General features: G+C 39.5%; 1 protein-coding gene across 1 annotated transcript in view; it reads left to right on the top strand.

Annotated features, from left to right (window-relative positions):
* The window catches only part of LOC139738043 (inosine-5'-monophosphate dehydrogenase 1b-like), a 44,727-nt gene that overhangs the window by 29,348 nt on the left and 2,221 nt on the right, over positions 1-13,158 (top strand). The window contains exons 10-13 of the mRNA XM_071648706.1: positions 2,993-3,052; positions 7,428-7,571; positions 8,342-8,486; positions 11,061-11,204. Of these exons, the coding sequence (XP_071504807.1) occupies positions 2,993-3,052; positions 7,428-7,571; positions 8,342-8,486; positions 11,061-11,204 (493 nt within the window). The remainder of the gene's footprint in view (positions 1-2,992; positions 3,053-7,427; positions 7,572-8,341; positions 8,487-11,060; positions 11,205-13,158) is intronic.

Below are 13,158 nucleotides of genomic sequence, written 5' to 3'. Positions count from 1 at the left end.
AAGGCAGATTAAGGCATCCTGTATTCCAGTATGTGCAAAGGATATGCCTATTGCATTTTGTATAGTTCCTGCCACTATGCCACCAATTATGTGTGGTGAGTTGCATCAGAGAGAAACTGCATTGGAACATTGTTGGACTATTGTTACTAGTGCAAGCTAAGATGAGAATTTGGAATCAGCCTAAAGCAGCAACAGGGAAACAAAAATGACAAACTTAGATGAGTATCAACCAAATTTCGGATATTATTTCAAATTCTACTGAAGGTAACATTATGGGCGGAGCTACTTGTAACCTGTGCTTCTCTTGTACTTAAGGGATTACTACTATCTGTTTTCTGTGTCTTTTTTTGTGTGTCAGTGTGTTTATTTGCATCTTACAGTGTATGTGTATCTCTCTCTCTCTTTCTCTCTCTGTATGATGTTCAGTGTGTTGGCAGTGAAAGAAATAAGACAGCCCCAATTGAAAGCAAGAGATTAAGAAGACATTGCCCACATGAGACAAGTTTATGTAGAGCCTATTGAAAACATCTTTGTCAGTAATTTATTTGCACCAATTCTTAGTTGTTGTCTTTTTTTTGTGATGCTGCCCCCAGTATTCTACCTTTTACAGTGAAAGAGCATATTTTGGTTGGTGTCTTGTGTCTGGCCTGTTCAGCTGCATTTCTGAACAGATTTTGTTCAAATTTGATGTGGAATTGCATTATCAATTAATCTAGCTGTCTGTAACTTTTGGTGTTGTGCACCATACAGGTTACATTTTGTGACAGGTGTTGTTGGAATTTTGTTTGTGGGTCTATGATTGTCAAATCTAGACACGTCTTGTTTTTGGTGACGCTGCCCTCAGTGTTCCGTCTTTTATAGGATGAAAGGTCATATTTACAGTAGGTGGCTGATTTGTATGTACTCTGCTGGCCACACTTTTTGACTTTTTTTCCCTTTGGTATGCAGTTCCATCATGGATCTCTTCCATTGTAAATCTCTTAGTCCCTAATGTTTAATGAGATGGGGATTCATTTCTGGGGATTTTGTTGCTTGGCAACAGATATTTCTAGTTCTCATTTGTCATGCTTTTCATGTACATTATACATGTACCGTTAATGGCAATGCAGAGAGCCATCTGTTTACTCATACATCAGTGTCATCATGCACCAATGTACTCATCTAAACATACGCATACAATTTACAAGCATGTTTACTGCACATTAGTGAGTTTTTGTATGTACATATAAATCATGTCTGCACAATACATCAAATATGGCGTATCTCAAGTTTCTTTTTTTTTTTCTTTTTTTTTTTTGCTGCGTATGTGTTTGATGGCATGGACAAATTTTCAACAACTTTTTTTTTTTAAATCTTAAAGAGACACATCTATCACATGTGAAATTAAGATTTGAAAGTATTATGTGGAATTGCATGTTTTCGGTGCTAGAGAAAATTTATTCCTGCCTACAGACTTCCTTTTTATTGTAATGAAAATGATGGTCAATGAGTAGTGCAACAGAACTTAATTAGGGTCATGTCATTGGCAAGAGCTGGTGTCCACTAGAGCCCCGACAATAAGGAGATGATGTAGAAACAAATTATGTCATCATTCTTTCTGCATGGTTTCCTGGGACATTACTGTGAATGTCTATGTATTGACTGCAGACAAACCTGGGAGTGTCCAAGGAATCATTCAAGAAGGAAGCGAAATTCTGCTGAAAATGGCTGATTGTAGCAGCATATCATGGACACATTAAGGATCACACCAGGGCCCCACTTTATAAAAAGTTAATATGATAACAACTCTTGCTGGAATGGCAATTGTCATTGTAATGACAAGAATCCAGCTTCCTGATTGGCTGTTACTATGTAAGTTGCCATTCCACCAAGAGTTGCTATCCTGGTGGCCCAGGAGTGGTAAAATGAAATGGGGCCCAGGAGTGGTGAAATCATGGACTAGGACAATCAAGATGACTTTCCAACAACCATTTAGTTACATGGACAATGTGAGGAAATACTTTGGAAATACTTTCGGGTTCTCTTCTTAAATGCCTGCTAGCCATCATGTCTGGATCCTCCTCCTCCTCCTCCTCCTCCTCCTCCCAAATTCTTACTCCTGGGCACTGCTACCAACCTGGGATGAATCAGGCTGTGGGACATCTGTCACCTCCATGGAATCACCTCATTCAGAGCTAATCTTGTTGGTTGCTACATATCACTTGTGACTTTAACATGCAAAGAAGTTTAATTCCGTGTCCACATTTTTTGTCTTGATCAAAATTTAGTGATGGAAATTTTGCCCTCTCCTGAAGGTGTGTAAATGCTCTGAAGTATTTCAGAATGATAAAGAGGGTAAACAGAATCTGTAAAGGACATTGTGAGAGGTTGTGGAATGAATGAGTTTTTGGCAAATCTACATTGTCCATGCCCTAGTGGATGCCAGATTGAAGCAAGCAATTAGCAGGGACTCAAAAAAAAAAGCTGTCAAATCAAGGATGGTTTATTTATTTATTTATTTATTTGTTATTTGTTATTTTCCTTTTTGCATATCCTCTTTGCCCCCAAACTACATTCTTTTTATGATACTGAAGTCTTTGATGTTTAAACAATGTAAACAATGTTCTGTCATAAAGGAATGATGTAGAAGGCAACCGACTTACAAGTAGTGTAATGTGTGTGACTTTTACTGTTTACTTTAATCATGTCACTTGTGTGCTGCTGGTAATACACCCATCATTACATGGTCCAACCCACTCTCAATGGTCTGTCATTGTGTGAATGTTTGACGGTGTCATTCAGTTGTTCCAGGAAATGCCATGTACAGACTAATAATTCTCTGATGTAGAAACTAATACTTCCCTCCTTTCCTTTCCTCCCTCTCACCAATCTTATTCTCACTCTTCACTTTTCTTCATTTTTTTTTTCCTCTAACATTTTGTGTAATCGCTAACACACGTTTCCCAAATAACAAACCACTCATGGACCCCTTCCTCTACCTTTGCGACGGAAGCGTCCGCATCCCAAAACCAGTCCACATCTCGTGGCTTGGAGGGCGGTCTAACATCTACCTGTAAGTCTGTTGCCTTTCATCATATTGTGATAGTGCAATGTCCATACAACAAAGTAGAGCATATGTGTTGTATTGATGTCACTGCTTTGTTGTATTTGTTTTTATTTTTGTTAGTAGTTATCATCTGCCACATATCATAGCTGTACACCTGTTTGCCATTCCCATGTCTGTCTATTTTTCTTTTCAAGTCTTTAAATTCAGTTGTTTGAATTTTTACCCTCATTTCTTAGGTTCATTTTTATATTGGGGGATTAGGGTGGAACACACACACACACACACACACACACACACGCATATAGCAAAGCCAGGTTCAGCAAGCATACTGTCCCAGGTAACCAATTCTTTCCCTCAGACAAGGAAACTGAAAGAGCATGACAGTGTAGAGAGTAGTGGATGCTTTTTTTTTTTCTCTGTGCGTCCCCGTGTAACCACAAAGAGAATATCTGCTTCTTTAAGTACTTTGGCAATGAGCACAGTTCTTTGTAGTTCTGGCAATTACAATTTTCATTGTCATGCATCGTCACATAATCTTTTCATTGTCATGCATCATCACAATACTACTATCTTTTCATGCCAGCTCCTCTTCCTAGTTATTTACTTCATTTTTACTATACTCTACTACATGCTTCTTGATGAATGGATTGACATCTTTGGTTACACAGTGTGCTCCCTGAGTAATTTACATATTTGTCCATTCTTTACATTCTTTACATTGATTTGCCAGAAAACATACAAAAAGTATGGTTGACACTGAAGTGAGTCAACTGATTCAACTCTGAAAACTTAACTCTTTCCCTTTGATAGGCAGGTAAAGACAGGAACAAAAGTGAGAGAGAGTTTTCTCCAATGTAGGCAGGAGACATGGTGTATGTTCATTTGGTTGCAGTGAAGGGGAATATTGATGCAGAAATTAAGCATTTAACATGAGGAGCAAGTAAATATGAGAGATGCAAAACTGCACTAAAGACATACTTGCTGCCTTCACACATTTAGATTTATATTCCTGCCAGAATTTTTGTTTTTCTGTATATTTCAAAGCATGTGATCACAGTTCAGAGCATTATTTCTTTTGTTTCTTTCTGCCTCATTCTGTTTCAGTTTCAATCAAGAGAAGGAAAGCATGAAAATCTTACAAAAATAGTCATGAGTTTTAATTCATTCCCTATGTGTCTTTGTGATATTCATTTAAATCAAAATGTAACCTGTAGCATATGACAAATGGTAGCCATAACATTAATAGGCATTTGTGAAAGTTTGATGTACACTCAAACCTGTCTTAGCGACCAACTGTCTATAGCAGCCACCTGCCGTGTATGACCACTATTAAAAAACAATTCCCTCTGAGTCTACAAAGGCCACTTTTTTTGTCTCTCCGGGTGGCCGTTATAGACAGGTTTGTCTGTATCACTTAATTTCTCAGAATTGTGCTTGATTTTTTTTTTAAACAGAACTGTGGTTTTCTTCATGAAATTATATTTTGCTAAGAAAATATTTTGCCTATTTGCCTGTTTAATGTTGTAACCTCTTTTGTGAGATATCTTTATCCAAGCTTCATGAATAAAGAGGAGCGTGTCTATTGTAATAACTTGGCTGAAAAGGTTTCGTTCTTCAATATGTAGTTTTATGTGCCATGCCTGTTCAGTGTGTAGGAAAAAACAAAAAACAAACAATGTATGATTTATTTTTGCTGCTCATTTGCAAGCGCTGAGTTCATTGTGAAAAAATTGGAATGCCTAATAGCACCTTTCTGAGCACAAAATCACTTCATGTTGTAACAGCACTTTCCAGATCACAAGGCAAAGACTTTTAACTTACCTGAGCCAAAGTCTCAAATGAGCTATTGCAATCATTCTGGTGTCCAGCGTCCTTCATGCATTGTGACAATGTAAACTTTGAAAGCCCATGACAGATTTTCACCAAACTTCGCAGGTAGCATCACTTGTGGGGGGGGGGGGGGGGGGGGGGGGGTGATAGGATTTCACCCCTCCCCCTCCACTATTAAGGAATCTTTTGAAATAGTCTTCTCTAGAGGCAGAAGTGATAGAGCTATGAGTAAGTACCAGGATGAACATAGCTTCAAGTTTGTTCATAGCTAATAGAGGGGTTCCAAAGTGGAGCTCAAATTTTACATTTTCAGTTCTTTTTGAAAATGCATGATCAAATTTTAAACAGACATGACAGGTACTATATTGCTTGAGTAAAAGAATATACATTTATACAAATGGATACCAATAACCTCTTGAGGGCCCCTTGGGTACAGTGCTGGGGTGGGGGGAAGCACCAAATCTTTACAAATCTTCTCCAAACTGCTAAATGACAAGCTAAGTTGGAACTGCAAGTAAGTATTTTGGTTACTGGCAAATTGGAAGATGGGCATTGGGGGGGGGGCAATATTGATATCCAGTTCTAACACGTTTATCTTTTGTAAAACACATGGTCAAGTTTTCCCAAAACTTGGCAAACTTGCTGGCTTGACAGAATATGTATCTGCACAGATGGGCACCATTCCCCACTTTAGGGACTTCCAGGGGTACAATGCCTTAGAAGGGGGGGGGGGGGTGGGGAGGCAAGACAAAGCCCCTAAATTCAGAAATCTTTTCAAATCATATGTTGTAGAACCAGAAGTGATTCAAAATGCATAGTCAAATTTTAAGCAGATATGTCCACCAGTTTGAGAGACAACATGCCCCCGGGAGGCATCATAACTGCCCCCCCGTTTTCAATGTTCATAGGTAATAGTCTGAAAGAATGTGCAAAAGATGAAGTTGCCAGACTGGGATGAGGGGATGATCGTGAGACCCCCCTAGTCTCTTATTACATATGAGAGGCTTTGACTTTGCCATAGCGATACCAGGGGGGCGTTTCATCAATGAGTTCGTCGGAGGTTTTCACCGACAAATTTGCTATCAGCCAATCAGACGCAAGGATTTACACTGACAACTGCTAAAAGCTAATGAAATCCTTGCGTCTGATTGGCTGATAGCAAATTTGTCGGTGAAAACTCCGACGAACTCGTTGATGAAACGCCCCCCAGGTCCATTGAAGCTTTCTTCATGTGTCTGCAGCTGCACTAATACACAGTAGTATCAGTGTCTTTATGCTCAAATTACAAGCAAATCATGAGAACACTTACGGTGTAGCTGATGAAAAAGTTAATCAGAGCATAAAAAACAAAAAGAACCCTAATTTAGTGGGATATTCTGGATATTCCATGTAGGAGAAATGACGCACAAACCTCCTTTTCGTACATCCCAAATTTGACTGATTGAACAGTGAGTGATTCATGATAGATCTGCCATGAGATTTAAAGGTATTAGCCCACATTTGCAAACCCACGAAAATCAAAACTGCATAAAACAGGTCCAATATGACTTCAAGTACAAGTTATAACAGTAACATACCTCACCTGTTGCTCTTTGTCTATACCATTCGATAAAAGAGAGAAAATCATCGTTTTAAAATCAATTTTCAAACCGGGTCAACCCGACCCAAAATCGAATTACGAGCGCGGGCTAGCTACGTACATGTAACTTACACATGTATCGCATGCATGTAGTACGTACGTGGACCGGAGCTAGCGAGCGTTATACGCATGCATACGGTGCATTTTCATTTATTTTTATGAAAGTAATGGACTAATTGGAACGAAATTTTGCACAGGTGTTACTGCAATCATACCCAAACTCCATGCTGACTATGAGACCAATAGCTGCAGGTTTACAAATGTGGGCTAATACCTTTAAAGAGGAAGACTTCCCACCAAACCAGTTTGTGCCATCATATATACACAGCTTAGTGATTGACAGTGGATGGCTGCATGATCATGGCATAACTAATGATTAATAATTGGCAGTGCTTATGTAGTGCATAACACATAGTGCATAATGTATGCAATCATGATTATATCGTTTTTCTGTGTTTTTCTGTGGTAGTAATATCCCAAGCATGTTACTTTCCAATGTTTTACCTGTGCCGTCATCTTATCAATGTATTTGTAGTGTAAGGAGTAATCATGGCATGAGAATGATTCAGTCATCATTGGACCAGGGTGGCAAAACAAAACAAAAAAAAGTGAGAAACACAATACATGAAATTTGTGTGCATATTTTCCTATCGTGATCTTTTTATCGGAGTGATTGCATATTTCCTTATTGTGTTGTTTTTGTCAGTGTTGTGGTTTTGGTTGTTGTCTAGTCAGCCTAAGCTCAGATGTCGAGGCAGACGAAGTGTTGTGCTTTGTTTTCTTGTTGTTTTTGCTTTTAATGAAAGCTGCAAATTAAAAAGCATTTACTTGGCTATTGTGACAATTTTTTCTTTTGTTGTTGCTGCAACATACATGTAACAATGTGATCGTTTCCTTTCTTTTTGTTTGCAGTGATGGCTGTGGGGCGCCCTCAGGGCACGGCAGTATACAGGGTTGCCCAGTTTGCACGCACATATGGCATTCCCATCATTGCAGATGGAGGTATCACAACTGTGGGTCACATCACGAAGGCCTTATCTCTAGGGGCTTCTACAGGTTGGTACTCAAGATTTATGACATCACTTATTCTTATGTGTTCTGTTTTGTTTGGTTTTATTCTGTTTCATCCTGCAGGGGGCCTGTACAGGTCTGAGTATATGCACCTTTTGACTACTGTATGAGATAGGCAAAACAGATGTCACCGAGTTGATTTCTAATAGAAGTTTTCAAATTGCCCTCTTGTAATGAAACACATGTCATTGCCCACAGGCCTTTGGATCTCATTCCTTGAAACGTCCTCGAACAATAACTCATTTAAGGAAGATATGGGTTAGGTTGCAACTTACCCCCTGTTCGGACGACAAGCCAGTTCATACCAAAACTCGATAAAGAAACAACGTATAAAGACTATCGTATAGCCGACAGACCATTCAGACTCTAATTTCGACCATTCTGGAAAACATCGTATAGATGTGCAGTTTCTCTTTGCGCATGCTGTTATGGTCATGAGTGACAGGTATAGGGTCACCTTTCGCACGCGCTCCCATTAAGCCCTGCCCAGTTATACTGTTCTATGGTCGCCATACATTCAGACGCACAATGGACACGATGGAATGCTGATTCGTTTCAAGTTGTAGTTCGAAACAATGCTCTGACAGTCGTTTCGCTATACGTACGTCGTTTTGTTAGTCAGCATTCAGATGTATAAATTCATTGTATAGCCATACCATTTTGGTATAGCTATACCTTTCTAGTATAGATTTTTTGTGTTTGAACACCCTGAATGGCCAGCCAGAGAGACCACTGACAATAACTTTCTCTTGCAGTTATGATGGGAAGTCTTCTGGCAGGAACCACAGAAGCTCCAGGTGAATACTTCTTCTCAGACGGCGTCCGACTGAAAAAGTACAGAGGCATGGGCTCTCTGGATGCAATGGAGCAAAACAGTTCTTCAGCGAGCAGATACTTCAGGTGAGCCAAATTCTAGTCACTTGTTGATATGTAACTTACATTTTCACATGTTTCATTGAACTTATTCTTTTTACAGGGATTCCACATACACACACACATTGACACATTAAAGAAAATGCATGGTACACATTAGACAAGTTTAGTCTTGTACATTTTACTCTCCCCTGATTTTAATGTAATAGGCATTGACAACCATTTTAGAATCCTGAATAGGTAATCTTCAAAAGATGAAATAGAATTTTGAACATATTGGGCACCAGTTTTCACGTTTTCATCTCCTTCTTGGAAAGGCATTGGTGACCATTGGTCAAATGTATTTTTGCTAGGGTGATAGAATATGTATTTTACAAATGGGCGCCATGCTCCAGTTTGGGGTTTCCCAGGGGGCCCAGAACCTTCAAATTAGAATTTTGTATGCCTCCGCCAACGAAGTGGACGGAGGCATTATGTTTTCGGGTCGTCCGTCCGTCCGTCCGTCCGTACGTACGTACGTAGGTACGTCCGTCCCGTTTTGTTTTTGGCGATATCTCAAGAACCGTGTGGTGGTTTTACATCAAACTTGGTATGAGGGTATATCCTGGGGGGTTAATACTTTGTTTGGATTTTAGGGTCACGGGGTCAAAGGTCAAAGGTCACAGGTTATTTTGTGAAAAAAAGGTTGAAAATTCATGTTTTTCTCCATATCTCGCAAATGGTTCAAGGTATCTTCATGGAACTTAGTATATATGCTTGTTCCAATGGGCAGTGATTATCTAGGGAAGTTGGGGGTCATGGTGCAAAGGTCAGGGGTCAAAGGTCAAGGTCAACTCCTCAAAATATCACTACTTTCCTTATATTTATGCAATGCCTAAAGGTTTTTTTTTTTTAACTTGATGTATACATATATTACCCAATATACATTCTGTGGGAAGTTTCTTGCCAAAAGGTCAAAGGTCAAAGGTCAAGTGAAAGTGCTGAATTGCACTTTTTCCTCCATATCTCAAAAGTAACTCATGGTATCATCATGAAACTTACATATTTACGCATGTTCAATCTAACAGTGATTCTCTTTGGAACTGTGAGGTCAAAGGTCAAAGGCCAGGTTTAGATAATGCTATTTTCCCATTTGATACTGAAATTATACTTTTTCTCAATACCTTGAAAATTACTCAATGCATAAACTTATAAAAGGGTCAAAAGTCAAGTAAAAATCATCAGTTCCCCAAATACCTGCACTCTGACATTTTAATCATTCATCCAATTGAACCTAGTTCTAGGAAAGTGAACATTCAGCACATTTGTGTCAAACCTGTCATTTTAATATTTTGCCAATTGTGTGAAACTGTCATCACACATTGTCAAGACATTGTACTATAGACCTATTAGGAGAACCATGCATTATGGCGGAGGCATATCAGTCGCTGTAGCGATATATCTAGTTTTTTTTTTTAGATTATTATTCTATAAAACCAGAAATGATTGAGCTAAAATGCTGTAAGTAATCATTTTGTTTTATTTTTTTTTTAGTGCATGATCATGTTCATTTTTTTTTTCACATCCTTGGGTTCCCCTGTTCTTAAAGAGCCGGGGGGAAGGGTGAAAATAGTGGAAATCTTCACATTCATCTTTTGCTCAAAAATGCATGGTCAAATTTGTCACTCGTTTGGCAGTTATTGTTGCTAGACTGATAAAATACTAGTGTGTATTAGTACAAATGGGCACCATGCCTCTTTTGGAGGCCCCAGGGGATGTAGGGACCTTGTTTATAGCAGATCCAGGGGTGACCTGTTTGGGCCCAGTACCAAATTAGGGTCCAATTTTCTTTTTGAAAATGCATAATCACACTTCCTATTAACAAACTTGAAGGTATTATCAACAGTGTGATAGAATATACAAATAGACACCGTACCTCCCTGGCCTTCCAAAGTTTGCCGTGTTCTTCATAGGTAATTGTCTGTAAGAATACCGGTATGTGGAAGGTGAAACATGATACTCAAGTGAGCGCTAGACCTGCTAGGTCTCTTGATGAGTGAAGTGATAGGAATAACTGACTGAAATAACTGACATAAAGGGAACAACATACTGTCCCTATTGTAGACCCATTCGGTTTGGGTACTGTTTTGTATGCTAATGTCTATTTCAGCCGTAACTTGAAGGTTTAGTATGTCTTACAAAAGTTGATTTATGCACTGACATAGCATTGCACGATTTGCACCTGACTCATTGCATAACCAATTGAATCATCTTTTCTGATTTTGGAAGCCCCCGTTATGGCTGACACAGTGTCACAGTGTTTTTGTACCAAATAGGGTTAGGGTTAGTTTTATGATTTGATAAAATTGATTAAACTCGCAGCAAATTGATAGAATTATTGAGCTGATTGTTTGTTGTGCAAGTGTTGAAAAATGTTGTTACTATTACATTGGAATGTGTAAGAAATAAGATGAAAGTGTCACAGAGATAACCACGTGGGCTTGTAATTTTCAGTCAGTAGCAAAGATACCAAGCGCTCAAACTACAAAGTAGTATGATATATCTGCAACTAACTTCCAGGTGATAGTTGCTAATGTTCAGTTTATTCCCTCATGGTGGCAGTGACCGGGACAAGCTGAAGGTGGCTCAAGGAGTCTCTGGTTCTATCGTAGACAAAGGATCCATCCAGAAGTTTGTTCCCTATCTCATCGCTGGTATCCAACATGGCTGCCAAGATATTGGGGCTCGCAGTCTCATAAAGCTCAGGTGAGAACCATGTGATCATGCACCTTCTTGCTGTTGCCAATGTTTGCATGTTAATCGTGTGTCTGTTTGCTGGTCTCGTCTTTTCCTGCTGGCAACCTCTTTTTATCTCACTTTCTGGTATTACACTATTACCTTTAAACCTTGTCATTATAGAGTGATTCTTTGTGTCATCACACGACAAGGTGTCTTATAAGGCTTTCCATTGAATATCTTGTTTTCACAAATGTCTTGAAGGTAAAGTCAGCAAACTTGAAGTATAATACCCCTTTCATATTGGCCAAAAACACGGCACGTCCTCCGGAGGACGTGCCATGTTCATCCCAGACCACTGTCAATATGAAAGCTCGACTCGGCGTGACCACAGCACGAACAGTGGATGAACGCGGCGTGAAGTTCGTGCTAGACGCTGCCAATATGAACGGACACAGCATACAACCGGAACCGGAAATCTCGGATAAATACAATTGCGAGCGCGCTAGTATGCATACAGTTACACGTGTGTGCTTTGTCAACGTACAATGATCGTTCATTCATCGTATATTGCATGCCATTGCAAATTGTTTACCGACTTGCAGAGGTATCAAATGTGTAAGAACAACGAGTTATTGAATTAAAAAAAATGAGATATGTGTTGACTGCAAAATAATATAGTTTATGTTTTATTTATGTCTAAACAATTTTTACACTCATTTCACGTGTAAAATTGGAAGGCAGTTAGGTGCACCTGTTTAGAATTGGGTCAGTCTGCGCTAGTAATTAACATGAATATACTGACGACTACCGTCAGTGGCTATACATACACTGTACTGATTGCTGTCAGCTGTAAAATGTATGTATTGTTGTAACGCATTTGGAAAAATTCCCGGATTCGGCATTTTGGTGGACAGCCAGACTGTCACTTTCATGAAAAAAGCGCGGGACAGCCAGACTGTCACTTTCATGAAAAAAGCGCGGGAAGCTGTCCGCAAGTAATCATGGGACCGTGTCCCGAGCGGGTTGCTATGGAAACGTGTGCCGAGTTTGTGCCGTGTTTGAGTCAATATGAAAGGGTATTACGAGTTATTGAATTAAAAAAAATGAGATATGTGTTGACTGCAAAATAATATAGTTTATGTTTTATTTATGTCTAAACAATTTTTACACTCATTTCACGTGTAAAATTGGAAGGCAGTTAGGTGCACCTGTTTAGAATTGGGTCAGTCTGCGCTAGTAATTAACATGAATATACTGACGACTACCGTCAGTGGCTATACATACACTGTACTGATTGCTGTCAGCTGTAAGCGCGGGAAGCTGTCCGCAAGTAATCATGGGACCGTGTCCCGAGCGGGTTGCTATGGAAACGTGTGCCGAGTTTGTGCCGTGTTTGAGTCAATATGAAAGGGTATTACGAGTTATTGAATTAAAAAAAATGAGATATGTGTTGACTGCAAAATAATATAGTTTATGTTTTATTTATGTCTAAACAATTTTTACACTCATTTCACGTGTAAAATTGGAAGGCAGTTAGGTGCACCTGTTTAGAATTGGGTCAGTCTGCGCTAGTAATTAACATGAATATACTGACGACTACCGTCAGTGGCTATACATACACTGTACTGATTGCTGTCAGCTGTAAAATGTATGTATTGTTGTAACGCATTTGGAAAAATTCCCGGATTCGGCATTTTGGTGGACAGCCAGACTGTCACTTTCATGAAAAAAGCGCGGGACAGCCAGACTGTCACTTTCATGAAAAAAGCGCGGGAAGCTGTCCGCAAGTAATCATGGGACCGTGTCCCGAGCGGGTTGCTATGGAAACGTGTGCCGAGTTTGTGCCGTGTTTGAGTCAATATGAAAGGGTATTACGGGCTGTACCTCGTGTTTACATAAGGATTTGGGAGGGCAGTCACGCCGTGTTCATCCCAGACTCGAGTCTGGCATGACATCCGAGGATGCCAATATGAAAGGGGTA

The sequence above is a fragment of the Diadema antillarum genome, unplaced genomic scaffold (genome assembly GCF_040938485.1).
Source record: "Diadema antillarum isolate AM-2024a unplaced genomic scaffold, OU_Dant_1.0 seq00000720_RagTag, whole genome shotgun sequence".
Taxonomy (NCBI): Eukaryota; Metazoa; Echinodermata; class Echinoidea; order Diadematoida; family Diadematidae; genus Diadema; species Diadema antillarum.
The sequence above is the reverse complement of the archived record's forward strand: the minus strand, read 5'-3'. Positions and strand labels throughout refer to the sequence as shown.